This window comes from Alexandromys fortis, unplaced genomic scaffold (genome assembly GCF_014885135.2).
Source record: "Alexandromys fortis isolate MF-2015 unplaced genomic scaffold, M_Fortis_MF-2015_v1.1 scaffold_15, whole genome shotgun sequence".
NCBI lineage: Eukaryota > Metazoa > Chordata > Mammalia > Rodentia > Cricetidae > Alexandromys > Alexandromys fortis.
Window position 1 is genome coordinate 19,385,790 of NW_026067911.1, and position 15,648 is coordinate 19,401,437.

General features: G+C 43.3%; 1 protein-coding gene across 4 annotated transcripts in view; it reads left to right on the forward strand.

The window, feature by feature from the left end:
• Trpc4 (transient receptor potential cation channel subfamily C member 4) overlaps nt 1-7,153 on the forward strand; it is a 156,497-nt gene extending 149,344 nt beyond the window's left edge. For 2 of the 4 annotated variants that reach the window (XM_050138481.1, XM_050138485.1), the window contains 3 exons: nt 4,222-4,263; nt 4,352-4,441; nt 6,132-7,153. In XM_050138481.1, the coding sequence (XP_049994438.1) occupies nt 4,222-4,263; nt 4,352-4,441; nt 6,132-6,842 (843 nt within the window). In that variant the 3' untranslated portion in view covers nt 6,843-7,153. The remainder of the gene's footprint in view (nt 1-4,221; nt 4,264-4,351; nt 4,442-6,131) is intronic. The other 2 variants (XM_050138482.1, XM_050138484.1) reach the window with 2 other exon arrangements.
• Nucleotides 7,154-15,648: the final 8,495 nt, after the last annotated feature.

Genomic DNA, 15,648 nt, shown 5'->3' on the forward strand with positions numbered 1-15,648 from the left:
GTAGACCTGGAAAGAAGAGAAGCTAAAAAGCCGGCAAATGTTACACTGCCTTCCCCAGGGCACCTCTCGGGCTGCAAAGCCCTCTCTGCTTGAGAGAGCCTGGTGCAGCTGTTGGAGCCTCGACTTCCCTTGCAGCAGTCAGGGCTTCTCGCTGCTTCATTGTTCTCTCTCCATTAGTTCTATGATTCCAATGCCACGGCCAAGCCTAACACACCATGTGGGGCCGTGGCTTAAACCGAGGTGACAGGCAGGTATGCCTTCAGCCTCCGCCTTGAACGCCATCCTGCCAGGAAGTAGTCCATATGTAATCCAGGTGCATATGGTATAACTGACAAAGAGAACCACAACATCACATGCATGTCTTCCCTAGATACATGCTAAACAAAGTCTTCGATCTCGGCCCACTTTCCTGTCAGGCAGAATTGACAACCATTCGAATTAAGATTAAAAGTTACAAACTGCAACTCTCAGCCCTGCAAAAGCTTGCAGAGAAATCTGATTAGCCGTATTCACTTAGTGCCTTTAAATCAAGTACCCCTGATTACATTATTGCCATAAACACTTATGTCACCTCTAGTGTTGGTCCGTTTCAGTGGTGATTAGGATGTGATCCCTTCCCTGAAGATCAAGACCGTCTAAAGCCTGCAGATCATTCCGCACTAGAAAGGTTACAAGTACTCCAAGTATCATTGATGGTGCGTCTGTTATAACATTTAACAATATCACTAATTGGCAGCAATTTACGTATGTTGCAAAAAGTAATCATCAGTTTAACTGTCCTCTCTCCTCACGTTGATTTGTGAATTAGAAACCCCAAGCCTCCGGTACCCCAGAGTGGGAGCTCACTGCAGTTGCATGCAGACTGAGGCCCTAGGGGCTTTGATCCCAGCCACGTGCAGACACAGACACTGTGTGAAGCTGCAGCCAGAGATCTTGAGTGACGCAGCTTCCAGACCAAGAACACCAAGGGTCTACGGCCACGGCCAGAAGCTGTGAAGGTCTTCCTTGCCTGACAGCAGACAATGGTCACACTTCCTTCCCAGGACACTTGGTTAATTAAAAATCCAGACACTAAGAGCCACGGACTGGACTGTGCCATGGAAGGTCTCTCATGAAGAATCCAGACCAACTTTGCCAGTCTCTCTCACATTCTAGCACCAGGAAGATCTCTGCATCCTATTCCAGTTTTCAGGAACACCTGTATCCCTTGACTTGTCAAAATCTTGATGCCTCATGTTTAGCTGGAAACCTCCCTCCTAGTCCTTAATCTTTAACCCTCTCCCCTGTGCTCACAGGCCACTCACAGGTTTCCCTGCTGTGTGTGTTTAGTGGGGTAGTTTCCATTTCTGTGTCTCTTTCGCTTCTCCATCTTACAGAACACAAGCCATGTAAGCACGTTTCATTCGACATATCAGTCAGAGGTTTCTTGCCTCTGAAAGAATAATTTTATATATGAACATGTATGTCGTCACCTAATAAATGTCTCTTATGTTGGCTGTACAAGCAAGAGCTGTACTACAGAGACAAAAGACAATTCACAGGGACTGTGGCAGGTGTACAATGCCAGGCAGAGAACTTCATAAATCCTGAGCTCCCACAGAAGATGGCTGACTTCTGAGTTTGACTGTCTTTTCTCTCGCTGAGCCACTTAAAAGCAAATTTCCCATTCCCACCTCTCACTACCTCATGATCTAGCTGAACGAAGTTCTGGGACAAGGATGAAATCCATAAAGGCCCCCCCAAAGAGAAGCAAATGCATTCAGATTGTGTTTCCTCAGAAGGAATCCAGAGGATTGGTCAGTTTATGAAGCTGGAGGGTTCAGGAATATTTTTTTAATTTGTGTCTGCCCACAGTTAAACCATGAGGAAGTGGACATGTGAAGGAAGCTGACCCCAGTGACAGCTGCTGGGAATCAAATCTTTTGTTTAATATTTCAAACTCCCCGATGGGTTTGCTTCCACTGTGAAACTTTGAAGTCTTTCCGTCTGAGGTGCAACCAGCTCATCTCCGTGTGTAGCCTGGTTCCATTTCCTTCACATTTCACTGCCGCCGCCACCTGCTTCTGATGCAGACAAGAGGGACGGGCAGGCAAAAACAGAGACAAAAAGCGGGATCTCTGCTGAGACACCAGAGAAGGGAAGGGAAGAGAGGAGATATGCAGCCTGCGTGGCCCTTGCAAGACTAAAGGGTATTATGTAATGACCCAGGAGACTTAAACCTAAACAGGAAAATTTAAATCCTCAGCTAGCTGAGTAAGCTTTTCCTATGCCCTTCTAAAAAAATAAAAAAAAAAATTAAAAAAAAAAAGCTTTTTAAATGTTTTCCCAAGCCAAATATATTTCTGGTCGACTTTAAACTATGTTCTTCATTCCTTTTCACATTTTAATTAAAATTGTTGGCTGTAGTTATTAGGGAAGGTTCTAGAACCTGAAAGAAAACATGTATGTTTTAATATTTAAGCCCACTGTGATATCTTCACTTATCATTCATAACTCTATCAACGTTAAGCTTAGTCTTGTGCTCTGTAACGTTCAACCATGACCTCAGACTTATTTTGGCATGATCTTTTTGAATTTAAAACTAGTCTAAGAAACCAGGCAAGGCGAACCAACTGAATTGGCTTTATATCAAATTAAGGGTGTGTATACTTGAAGCATCCTGGAAGTCATCTGTTCAGTATATTTTAAGAAATTGGCGTACGGCAGTATTTTCCTTTCCTTAAGCTGAAGCAGGTCCACAGAGCTCGGAAGGCCACTGCTTCCTTCTGGAAGTGCTTTTTCTCTTGGAGTTTAGCTTGAGCATTGTCTCAACAGGAGGCAGACACCACCCCCATCTGGCAGCCGAGGCATAAAACTCCAGGTTACACTCTTCAAGATGGTCTAATCTAGTTTGGAGGCGAATGCCTTGATCATAGAGAGAATCCAGTTCCCAGGCACTGAGCAATGTTCTCAGTGATTCGTGGCTTTAGGAATCGGAGCCCTGTCTTCCCCCTTTCTGTAAACCCCCATTGCTTGTCTTGAAACAGAGACACTGCTTAGGATCAGTAGGATGGAATTTTGACTTTTAAAATACGTTTTCTGATGATCGTTTTATATGCATGCACAGCTCTTTCTAAAATTCTATTTTATCAGCCTGCGATTAAATATTGACCAAGGAACAAGAAGATCAAAGCCTTATTAGACACCCAGAACCATTATTCTCTTTGTTTCTCAAAATATACCAAACTAATTCCTTTATCGCATACGTGTTTTTATTTAGATTGTTTCCAGTGTCTGTCCTTCAGGGTTGATGCTACAGTTTATTAAAATGCATTATATGGGGTCACCATAGTGAGGTTTTTGCTTGTTCCTTTAGAACACTTGTGAAAGACGAAAAGATAAAATTTTAATCTCATTTGTTATTTAACTCAGCTCTTAATGGACCTTTCCCGTCATTATCATCTTCTTTCCACTCTTTCCATCCCATCATTGCACACACACCTACCCCTCTCCTGAAACAATCTCGTTGAAGAGCTAACTGACATAGGAAGCACAGTGTGCATGACTCGGTGGGTGGTGGAGGACTTACCGGGAGGACTCAGTCATCAGCCCTGGCTTCCCTGGGTGCTGCCTCCAAAATGCCATTGGTTAAAGGTGGCCGAGAGTCACACTCGCTGCCTTAAAAATCATAAGATTAATTAGTGGTGTGGATGAATAATTCTTCATTCATTGATCTTATGAAATCTCATCTGGCTAAAATGGGAATTCCCTTCAATGGTCTATAGCAAGTTCACTGCCTGGAAGCTTTCCAGTCATGTATTGCCACCTACGATGACTGATCTCTATATATTTCTGTGTTGATATTTATGAAAAAAGCATTAACTCCATTTGCTATTCCCCCCCCCCTTGGTTATTTCGTCTCTCCACCTTGGGGTATTTCCAGGGCTGCAGAGTGTGTACCCAGTGCGATTAGCCCATTCTTTCATGGCCTGCCCCAGAACCAAGCTCCTATCACTGCAATTGTGTTTGAAGAGTCCTGTAGATTAAATACGTGTGCTTTTTGACTTTTGTCCACTGGTTCTTTGGATGTGTGCGATGCCTCTCTTTAACTATGGCTCATTGCGCCCCCCCCCCTTACTTTGGTGACAAAAGACAACAAGAACAGCCTTATCTACAGAAGCAGTAATGTTTCGGATAATAACGGACCCATATAACCTCACAGGAATGTCTTTTCCCTTTCAGCGGCGGGCTGCTGACAACCTGAGGAGACATCACCAATATCAAGTAAGTAATGCTGGTGTTCAGTCCCCACATCGCTGTTAAAATGGGCAGAAATTGAACTCCTGAACTGAATGTCAATCCTGTCTCTCAGGAGGTCATGAGGAATCTGGTGAAGCGGTACGTGGCGGCCATGATCAGAGAGGCAAAAACCGAAGAAGGCCTGACAGAGGAGAATGTCAAGGTAAGGCCTCACCTGGAGGCAGCCTGTGGAGGCTCTAAAACCAGAGCTGCAAACGCAACCCTAGGTGTTCTTACAGACATCCGTGTCATGCCTTCTGTGTTTTAAATTAAATGTCTATGGAGTTTAGGGAGAGGGAAGACAGACAGAAAGACAGTAGCAAAGTAGAGATAGTTCCCAAATTGCTTTGAAACATACTTAACTCATTGTCAAGGGGACTTAACTTAGTGGGAAGGGAAATCCTAGTCCCTGCTAGCATGCTGACCATGACCCCAATCCCTGCTACTGGGTAAGCCTTCCATTTGTATGTCAGCCTGGTTTCTAAGTTGGAAGCATTTACGAACCAACCCACTAACAATAGCACAAGCTTCCTGGGTCGCTGCAGCTCTTGGGGGCAGGGATTTAAGGTTTGCTTTCATTTTAAGCTTAGTCTTTGGACTTGATTTTCTAATTTTAAAGTATGTGACTGGTAGCGAGTGAAGACAGGGATATGAGAAGTTTCAGATTAAAGTGAATTCTTTTATTCCACATGACTGTCCAGAAACATTAGAGGAATGTTTAAGATGAATAAGATTTGACAGGCAAAATCAAACACACCAAAGCATTAAAGACCTTTACAGCAACCACAGCTAGGCACTCACTGAGGTCAGCAAGTCAGGGAACTGGCAAACCTACAAAACAGATTGTCAATCAACTAAATTCCAGAATATTTTACTGTAAATCTCAATGGTGAGGCTAAGTGATTCTCTTTGCCCTGGAGGGCAGTAGGGGATAGGGTGGGAGCAAAAAAGTTTCCCAAAGACAAAGGAAAAAGATCTAGGAGTCTCCTGTGAATTGGAGCCAGGCCTTAAGGACACAGTGGTTGGCGTAAGACACTCCCCAAGGCACCGAGACTTGGAAGTTTCTCGGAAGGGTAGGCTCCATGTCATTTTGCTTTGGATACCCCTTTGCATAGAAAAAATGTTTTAAGACATGTGAACCCAAGAGCATGAAGTGGCCTGACAGTTAAATGCAGACTCCAGAGAGGAAATAATTTGAAACCACCATCTCAAAGAAAATAAAAACCAAAAAAAAAAAAAAAAAAAAAATCAAAAAATCTGCTGAACAGTCATCCTTAGAAGATTTCTTTTTGTGCCTTAGCCATTTTTCTCCTCATTGTGACAAAACACTAGAGAGAGGCACCTTAAAAGAGAAAGTGTGTATTCGGGTCATGGTTTTAGAAGTGTTGATCCGTCTGGCAGAGAGGATAAGGTGGACTAGTTCCCACCATGGCTGCCAGGAGTAGAAAGGGGCCAAAAGGCGCTATGTAGTCCCATGGACGTGCTCTCTGTGACCTCCTTTACCCAGCAGGTCCCACCTAGCCCTAAGTGCCATGGTATTATGAAATTAATCCATTGAGTGGGGCTTGTATCTTCAGCATCACTGAGACACCCAGAAGCATGCTTTGGGGATCTCTCTGCTCAGCTGTGTTGGCGGTGAAGACTAACCGTCACACTAGGGCATAAAATGCTGACAGGGAAGTTACATCAAAATATGACACCAGGTGACACGGAAAGAGCCTGGCCTGCTAAGTAGAGTCCCCGGAGAGCAGAGCGCTAGGTCTTCAAAGGCGCAGGGCCATTTCAGATCTATGACATTGGGATATAATGTTTCCAGAAGTAACCACCTAATCTGTCATTTAAATTTCACTCAGGAACTAAAGCAAGACATTTCTAGCTTCCGCTTTGAAGTTCTGGGATTGCTCCGAGGAAGCAAGCTCTCCACAATACCATCAGGCACTGCGGCGAGTTCAGCAGACGCCGACGAAAAGAGCCACAGTGAAGGTAATAGCAAGGACAAGAGAAAGAATCTCAGCCTCTTTGATTTAACCACTCTGATCCACCCGAGGTCAGCAGCCATTGCCTCCGAGAGACATACCATAAGCAATGGTTCCGCTCTGGTGGTGCAGGAGCCGCCCAGGGAGAAGCAGAGAAAAGTGAATTTTGTGGCTGATATCAAAAACTTCGGGTTGTTTCATAGACGGTCAAAACAAAATGCTGCTGAGCAAAACGCCAACCAAATCTTCTCTGTTTCAGAAGAAATTACTCGTCAACAGGCGGCAGGACCACTTGAGAGAAATATCCAACTGGAATCCCACGGATTAGCTTCACGGGGTGACCTCAGCATTCCTGGGCTCAATGAACAGTGTGTACTAGTAGACCATAGAGAAAGGAATACGGACACTTTGGGTTTACAGGTAGGCAAGAGAGTGTGCTCCTTCAAGTCAGAGAAGGTGGTGGTGGAAGACACTGTCCCTATCATACCGAAGGAGAAGCATGCCCACGAGGAGGACTCGAGCATAGACTATGACTTAAGCCCCACGGACACAGCAGCCCTCGAAGATTACGTGACCACGAGATTGTGACAGTCGGAGAAGGAATGTTTACCATACCTATACATATTTTCCATAGTGCTCTGGGTGGGGGGAAATGTTTGAAATTCCATTATCAAATGCTAATTGACACTTTCTAGTGTTTATCCATCGTGGCATAGCAACCTGTAACATGTTTGAACAAAGCAGAGGCAACCTGAACCTCCCCCCTGCCTTTTGTAGCCTGCTTTTGCTTTCACGGTTTATTTTACAAATGTTTCTGTTAAATAAAAGCACCTCGTACTCCTTGTACTGTTAAAACCACCCACAGAAAATTTCTAGCTATCTTTTTCAATTAAAGCCAATGCAATTGATTACATGTGGTAAGTGACTCCTATGGTAGCCATTTTTATATGCAAAACAGAGTATAGGGAAATATTCAAGGCTGGACATTTTCACAACTTGGGGGGGGGGGCGGGGGATTGCTAGAGATGGTTATTCACTGAAGAATTCCATGCAACACTACAGCTTGTCTCCAATAAGCAACCATTACCAAATTACTTCTTACCATATCAGACACAGTTAAAACAAGCTACCATCTGCCCGTGAGATCTACATCCCAACCCTTTGGTAGCAAGAAAGTCTGAGGCAGTTTGCAAGTCTTCTAGGCTCTATTTTCAAGAGTCGAAGAAGAAGGTTTGTCTTGATGGCTGATGATTTGTGTTGGCAATTTGTCCTCAAGTTCCTACTTCCAACTTAAAAAAAAAAAAAAAAAAAAAAAAAAAAAAAAAAAAAAAAAAAAAAAAAAAACAATTGTGAGCTTCAGGTTCAACTGCTTATCAAGACAAATGTAGATCTTTGTCTTTGTTCCTGGTTTAGAAATGCAGCTCTTTGCAAGGCTCTCAGTAATAAAACAATAAACTCTGGTTGTTCAAGAAAATGAGCACACCCAGGTGAAAGTAAAATCGCCCTAGAGCCCAAAGCAAAGGAAAGTTGTTTTCCAACGCTCTGAGCACTCAGTGTTCTTAAGGCCTTAGCAGGGGAATGAAAGCCGGACAGCTCCCGCTTCCCCAAGTGACGGGTAGATACTTCTTTACAAAGGAAAGGGCTCAAAACCTTTATCAGTAGAATCAATTCAGTGTATAGTTTCCCTTATAGGAAGTGGCTGATCCCTGCCTCTTTTGTTGTTTACAAGATAATTTTTTTAAATGGCATTCCTTTCCCAGATTTTCAAAAGGAAAACATTCACACATAGTCTAAAGATGGCACTGGCAGTTTCTTAAAGTTTAAATTAATTACTCCTGTCTCTTTTAAGCCGCCACAGGAAGTTCCCTCACCACATGCTTTTCCTTCAAATCAGTGAAAATTGTTGAGTCTGTTTCACTGTAGGATTTGTCTCTGTAGACTCCAGGAATTATATAATTTAGTGCTAACCCAAGCTGTAATATGACCGTGAAGTAAGAAGTTGCAGCTGGGATGGTGTCAGTCACTCTTCTGTGTGTACAATACAGGTAGACATATTCATCTCATGTCCAGATGAGGAAATCCAGTCAAGCCATAACCTAAGGTAACTCATTCATGAAAAAGCTTTTCCATACCCTTAGGGGTCATTCCGGTCACCACAGTGCCCCAAACATAAACACAAGAAAAGCAACGTCTGCACAGAGGGGTTTCGATTCTGAAGCCTTGTTTTTTTTGTTGTTGTTTTGTTTGTTTGTTTGTTTGACAGTTAGGTAAAACTCCACAAGTGTGTGTCCCTTCTTGTAAAATAAGAATCATGCACAAAATTTAAATCTTCAGACCAAATCACATCACAGGAGTTAGAGGACTTTAAGCGGTATGCAGCATGGGGTCTCGGTAAACAGTATGCAGTGTGGGTCTCAGAAGTATGATTGTGGGGTCTTCAGCAGTATGATTGTGGGGTCCCAGCAGTATGATTGTGGGGTCTCTGTAACCAGCAGCATAGTGTCTCGGCTATAGACTTGGAGTATTGGAAAGCCAAGACATTGAGCATCATCCCTAGATCTGCTTTGTCTGTACTAGAGAGAGTACTAGGGGTGTTTGGAGAACCCTAACCTGGTGAACGTGTGCAATGTTTCATGTACACCTTTATCTCCAGTGTATCAGTGCACAGAGTAAACTATAGTTCTACCAGAATATTCCAGTTACCCAGTAATAGGAGTTCTGTAGGCTTACTTTTAATCTTATGTGTTTTTTAAATAAATGACCCTGTACATCACCACTCTGCATGTCTTAGCAGAACGGAATTTCAAATCCTCTCTACGCTTCAAACAACACCAAAGGTAATAAAACCAACGCAACCTTTATCCTTTTGCCCTGTCTGGTAGCTTTCCATATTGGGTAGGAGAGCTGACATTTTCCCGGAAACCTGGTGACTGGCGAGTGTGTGTGTGGATCACCTGCTTCAGTGTCCTGGAAATGGTTGCGCTCACAGCTTTGGAAGGTCACTGGTAGGTGCCCTATGAGTAGGCGTGAAGTATTGCCATTGGTGTCCAATGCCCTGGAGATATTTTATGCTCTGATCACTGTGCAACATTAACAAGGGAGGAACAGACTGTCCGGAGTAAGAATGGGAAGTAACAGTGGTTCTCAGGCGAAGGAAGCTGCTCTTAAGGCCTTAAGTAAGCAACTTGGTTTTCCATCGTTGTTCTATTACCTATACATAGAAATTCCCAATACTCAAGAGAAGTTTAAAAATTGCCTTCCATTTGTGTTAATAACACACACACACACACACACACACACACACACATAGTTTTATTCCCTTGATCTTAAAAGAAAATATACATTGGGGGGAGGGGAGCCTGGATTAATAGAGTATTTTATGGAAAGTCCAGCTGAACATTAACAGATCTGAGATAAAATAACAAGACTGCCTTCTCGTGTATATGAAGTGTGGTGTGATGTGGACACACACACACACCTGTGGGCCAGTGGTGGGATCCTGATGGTCTCCATATAAATAAATCTGTATTCGCTTTAGTAAGAAAACTGGCTATTTAAAAACCAGTAGTTTTTTTTTTTTTTTGTAAAAGGATGAAGTATTTTTCAGAGTGTTTATAATCCTGAAAAAAAATATGTTTCACTAGTTGCCTATGTGTATATCAAATTTTATTAAATCATATTTTATTTGCTGGCTAGTGATTAAAAGAGTGTAAAAGAAACAAAAAATGTCATCCCTCGCTATGACATGACTAGCCGCCTTACCTCAGGGATCCCTGCAAGAATGCAAACCATAGCGCTCTGTGACTAACTCTGGGGGAGTAAAGGAAATGCTAGAAAGAAATACTCAGAATAAAAGAAATCAGTGAAATTTCAAGACAGCGTTCTCAAAGAGCACAGTTGGTTTTCTAGCAGCTATAACGACAATCTAGGCGATCATGGCACGAAATGCCTTCCTCCGCTTCTACTAACTAACTAGTCCGTGATAGACAGAAAATTCAGCTGAGCGAATGGTTGTCCATGGCCAGTCCTGTGACCCCTCTCCAAGCACGCCCATTCCTAGGCACAAAGCCCTGTTAGCAACAGGGTGGGTGGCTGCCTCCCACCCTCAAACTCCTTCAAAGCCAGCCTGACCAAAACCACTTGAGAATCTCTGTGAATACATTCGCGCTGATCCAGATTTCACAAGGACCACCTGTCTGACTATAGGTTATCGTGCTGAAAATCAGTTCTATTTTTTTTTGTTAAGTTTTAAGGACAGAGCTACTAGTAAACTCAAAATTGCAATGTACATCACTGGTAGTTCCCTTAGCTACCACAAATTCCAGCGATTTTACAGTCTTAGGTGGCATTTTGCTCGGGCGGTTTATCATGCATTGTTTATTTTAATTTTACATTTAAATATTTAAACTGTGTTAAATAAATTCCCCATACATAACCAAAGAAACAAAGGCTTGTGAGATTTATGAAAACACTAAACTTACCTTGATGCTCAGTGCCTGAGTTGAGTTGAAGCATAAATCAAAATTTATACAGCAACTAAGCTTACAACTCCCTCTCAGGTGTTCGGGGGAAGACATCAGATTCTTTGGACTTTGGGCAGCTGGAATTTTCTTCAGGAGAATTACTTATTCCAGTTCCTTAAGTAGAAGGAAGACACCTGCAATTCCCCAAACTTTCCACAGTGAGAAGGAAAACTAAAGACGCTTATCCTTCGCTTTCGGTAGGAAATCGCTTTAGCGGGTTTTAAAAGCCCCCTTCTTAGAATTTTCTAAACATACCGAGTTTGGTTCACTTCAAATGTAGAATTTTGTGATAAGCCTCAAGGCACACTGGTGTCAATGACGTGTACCCAGTCTGAAGTGTACCCACTCTGCTGGAAAGGGACAGAGCTGAGGATGAAAAGCTGAGCCAAGAAGAGGTCTTGAGACCAGGGCCAGGGTGGGGTGCAGCCAGGCATCGCTGGCCTGACCCACGCTGGAGATGTCTGAAGGAAACCAGATTCAAACCTTCCATCCCCTAGAACTGCGCAGGGGGATAAAATAGTATGATAGGGCTTTAAATCCTTGGAATGAGCTGAGATTGCCATGAACCAAGGTCGGCCATTAGCGAGAAAGCACTTTTTCTGTACAGCTCAGTAAAAACAATAGAAAACTAAATAAAAAGAAACCACTCCCCCATCAGAGATATCCAGTGTGATAACAGTGTAAATTACCCTGTTGGCGATATCTCAACATATTTTGCTTGGTGTGACTTAATATTAATTGAATTTTAGGTTGCTTTTTTACCTTTCAGCGTGGCTGTTAACGAGGTTAAAACACATATATGGCAAGCGTGTGTAACAAAACATCTGTGTCTGTTCACTCGGCTCACTTCACTCCCGAATCTGCATTACAAGGGTGAGTTTATATATTTGAACGACTCAACACAAACAAGCAAACAAGAAACAAAACACAGTGTGGTCCATTGAAATCGGGAGCTTCTCGTAGGTTCCTAATCTTTTGGAAAGACTGGAGAGTTTTGTAGTTTTCCAGAAGTCTCTGCTCTGGCTTTTCAAAAGTGCAAGTGCATCAGTACATGTAGGGATGCACCTGTATTGGTTACGGCCCGTTGCTTTGTTAGGGACGAGTCACTCCTCTCCTCAACACTTGGTAGCTTTCCTTCATCTAACGGTGTTACTGAAACCATCTGTGCTCCCTTACGATACCGCAGAGCATCTGAAGCCACTCACACATCCTTTGCTTGACTGTTTTTCCGACTGCAGCAAGTCCATATACAGTTTCCTGGGGGACAGAAGCCAGGCACTTCTGAAAGGCAAATGTGTTGATTTCTGCCCTGTGTTTCCAGGCCACTGGGGTCCCCGCCTCCCCAGGGGTGAGTGTCAACGCCCCCAGTGGCCTGACTGTGGTATGAGCATGCTTCTCTCTCAAGCTAAACTTTGGCAGTTCTCAAATTCTTTTTAACTAACTTGCTCTTTTTATTCTCTTTCTCCCTCTAGCCTTAAGTAAAAGTGTTATACTAATGCCATGCTTAAATTTTCTCTGATGTAGTAATTTAGTCATTGTAATTTTTTTTTTTTTTTTTTTGCCTTTAGAGAAATCTTTTTCCCTTAGAGATAATCTGGGCCTGTCAATAATGGAAGTTTCCCTACCTCCTAGGACTAAGAGGCAGTCTGCACTGAGGTCCTTTGAGGGCACCAGTGTGCTCTGAGAGATTTAATTCACTCCCAGGAAACAACTTGCTGGACTGATTCTGTATCAGGAATGCAGACTGCCTGAAGCAGCGGGGGAAGGTGGGAAGCTCTGCAGGGTGCTCCATGTCTGTAGACCTCAACTGCTGGCATTTAAATTTTCCGCCTGAGAATACGTCCCCTCTACCTCCACAACACAGAACTAGAGCAAATCAACATCAGCACCGACTCATTAGATAAGTCAAGTAAAAACACCCTAAGGTATTTCCTCCGCTTAGCCGCTAATTAAACATTTTAAAAACTGGAGGTCATTATGCATCTGCCTTCCACAAAGATAAGTCAGAAGCATTTTATGTAGCCTTTACCTCTTTCCCCTTATGCGGCTATCTAGGTTATATAAAATCACCGTGCTCCTTTCTTCCTTAGTGTTTTACTAGTGCTGGGGTGTGGAGTAGAAGGCGCTGGGTTCTGCACATTGGATAAAATGTATCCGTGTGAAGCCGGAACTGCAGGCAAGAGGCAGAAAAATCCCCTCATCCAGATTTCCTGGTCATATCTACATTTTTAAAATCCCCAACCCCTCGCCCGACTTGACCACTAACCTCTGTTTGTTTTATGTAGTCCTTTCTAGGCGGGATATTTCCCAACATTGCGTTCGTGGAGTTACAGGAGAAAGCTCTTATAGAGTAGTGGTTTTCACTGCAGAAAACTCCCAGAGGTCAGCCAAGTTATCCCACGGCCATCTCAATCATTGGCTGTTTGCTACAGTCTCATTCCATGGTTTGGACTCCTTAACTATCACAAGATATCCAGAACATTCCCAGGCAGTGGCAGTGACCAATGACTCTGCCGTTAACATGCATGAACAGGTCACTCTGTGAGCATGAGATCTCCTTCTCTGAGGGAAACTCCCGGCCCGAGAATAGCTCAGTAGTGTGTTAGTTGAATATTTGCATGCTTTTATTTTTTGAGTGGGAGAAAGATCAATATTTATTCTAGTACACTCTCTAACATTTTACATACAACATATAAGTGACTTGGTTTCCCTGCTTTTTGTTCGTCTCTGGTGTTACTTTAGCTACTATGATAGTGGCATGACAACCCATTCGAGGTTTAATTTATGTGCTCCTGGTGGATAATGATTTAAATGCTTCGTGAGGAAATGTCTCACCACGTGTTTGGGAATTTTTATTAGACTTTCCATGTGTTTACTTTAAATACCAGCTTTTGAGAGTTAGCTCCCAGAGGGTGACTGCTATGGACCTGGATTCCAAACATAATCCAGTTCATAACTTCTCTCTTCATCCTCTTTCACAAGGCAAGATCGTTGATTTTTTACTGGTCTAATTTCTCACTCGCAAAACATATTGATTACTGGCTGTGGAGAGATGACTGAGTTAAGAGCATTTCCTCCTCTGTCTGAGGACTGGTGTTAACTTCCCAGCACCCACATCGGGCAGCTCACACCTGGAACTCCAGTTCCAGAGGATCTGTCGCCCTCTTCTGGCTATGAGGGCCCCTGCACTCACATGCACACCTATAAAAAGAAATCCTTAAATAAAGTTTCTCAAACGTATTATTATCTTTGCGTGCGTGCTTGTATGACATGCATGTGTCCTGTTCCGCAGTGTGCGTGTGAACAGGAAAGGGCACTCTACGGAGTCAGTTCTTTGCTTCCTCCTGTGTGTAACTTCTGGAGAGAGACCCGTCTCAGGTCACAGGGCTTGTGCAGCCAGCACTTCCACCAGCTGAGCCACCCCTCTGGCTCCAATTACGCTTTGTGTGGGAACCCAGAGAGCTCTGCATGTCCACTGCGACCGTTGTTCTCAGTAAGGGCTCGCTTTTAGGCTTTGTATTTCATCATATTCTGTCTGGCTTCCCTTTTTTCCCAAATGCTTTAAGTAGCACATACACAGATTAACAGAAGAAAACTTGGCTTTGGCAAGGAGAACATAGACAGGGGAGAAATAAAGGTGACAAAATAAAGGAAATTATTCTAATGAGCTAAAACTGACCCTGTTACCAAGTCCAGCCAGAGTTTGGTGAAATTACAAAATGAGAAACCTCAAGTGGTTCTCAGTTCCCTCCTGGTTCTTCTTATAAAGGTGACAAAATAAAGGAAATTATTCTAATGAGCTAAAACTGACCCTGTTACCAAGTCCAGCCAGAGTTTGGTGAAATTACAAAATGAGAAACCTCAAGTGGTTCTCAGTTCCCTCCTGGTTCTTCTTAAAGCATAGAATCAATAAAGATGAGTAAAACCAATCCCATGAGAGTGAAATAAAAGAATATTAAGAATAAAAATAGATATACATCCCAAATGCAGCATTATCATTTCAATCTTGCATGTCCCCAAAGGCCTGGGATCTAATAGCATTGCCCGCTAGCCTGTAGCGATGGGAAGTAGGGGCTGGAGAGGAGTCAGGTTATTTGAGCGTGTGCGCCTGAAGTGGGACCAAGCCCCTTCCTCTCTGTCTTCTACATCGCTTGAGGTGAGCAGCCTCCTCTACCGTGTGCCCCCTGCCATGTCCTCTGTCTCACTACAGACCCCAAAGAGCAAATCCTCCCGAGCATGGAACAAAATCATGAGCCAAAAGCCGTTTTCCTTTAAGGTGGTCTCGGGTATTTTATTCCAGCCAGGAAAAGCTAGTTACCACAGCAATCCTTTTGATAATACATGGTGCCTGCATTTTTAATCACACCTCTGACTTTGAAGGTATTGCATGGGTGTCCTGAAAATGACCAGTCATTTGCTTAAAAATACCTACCTGTCTTTGCCTTTGACAGTTATACAAACATAACCAAAAAAAAAGTATCTAAGAAAGAATACCGTGTAGTTTTCTGATATAAACTTGGCCAAGCTAGAATAATAGATTTATAATCATTAGTAAGTATTGGATCCCCAGTTATTGGGTTCCTTTACTGATGCAATAAGCCAAATCAGACTGCATTAATAAAACCAGATTTAATAATCAGAGCAAAGCAAACCAGAGCACTCCTGGGTGACTCTCGGGAAGGCAGGAGAGAAATCACAGGTTGGTCTGGTGACCAGGTCTTAAATATCATGTAGGCCTGGGGAGGAGCTGAGCCTTGGTAGGCTTTCTGAGGGGCAGGGTCTGGAATGGGAGGAGCAGGAGCTGAGTTGGAGATTCCACCTAGACAATCACAATATTGTCGATTGCGTTGGGTGGGTTACTCAGTCTAGGG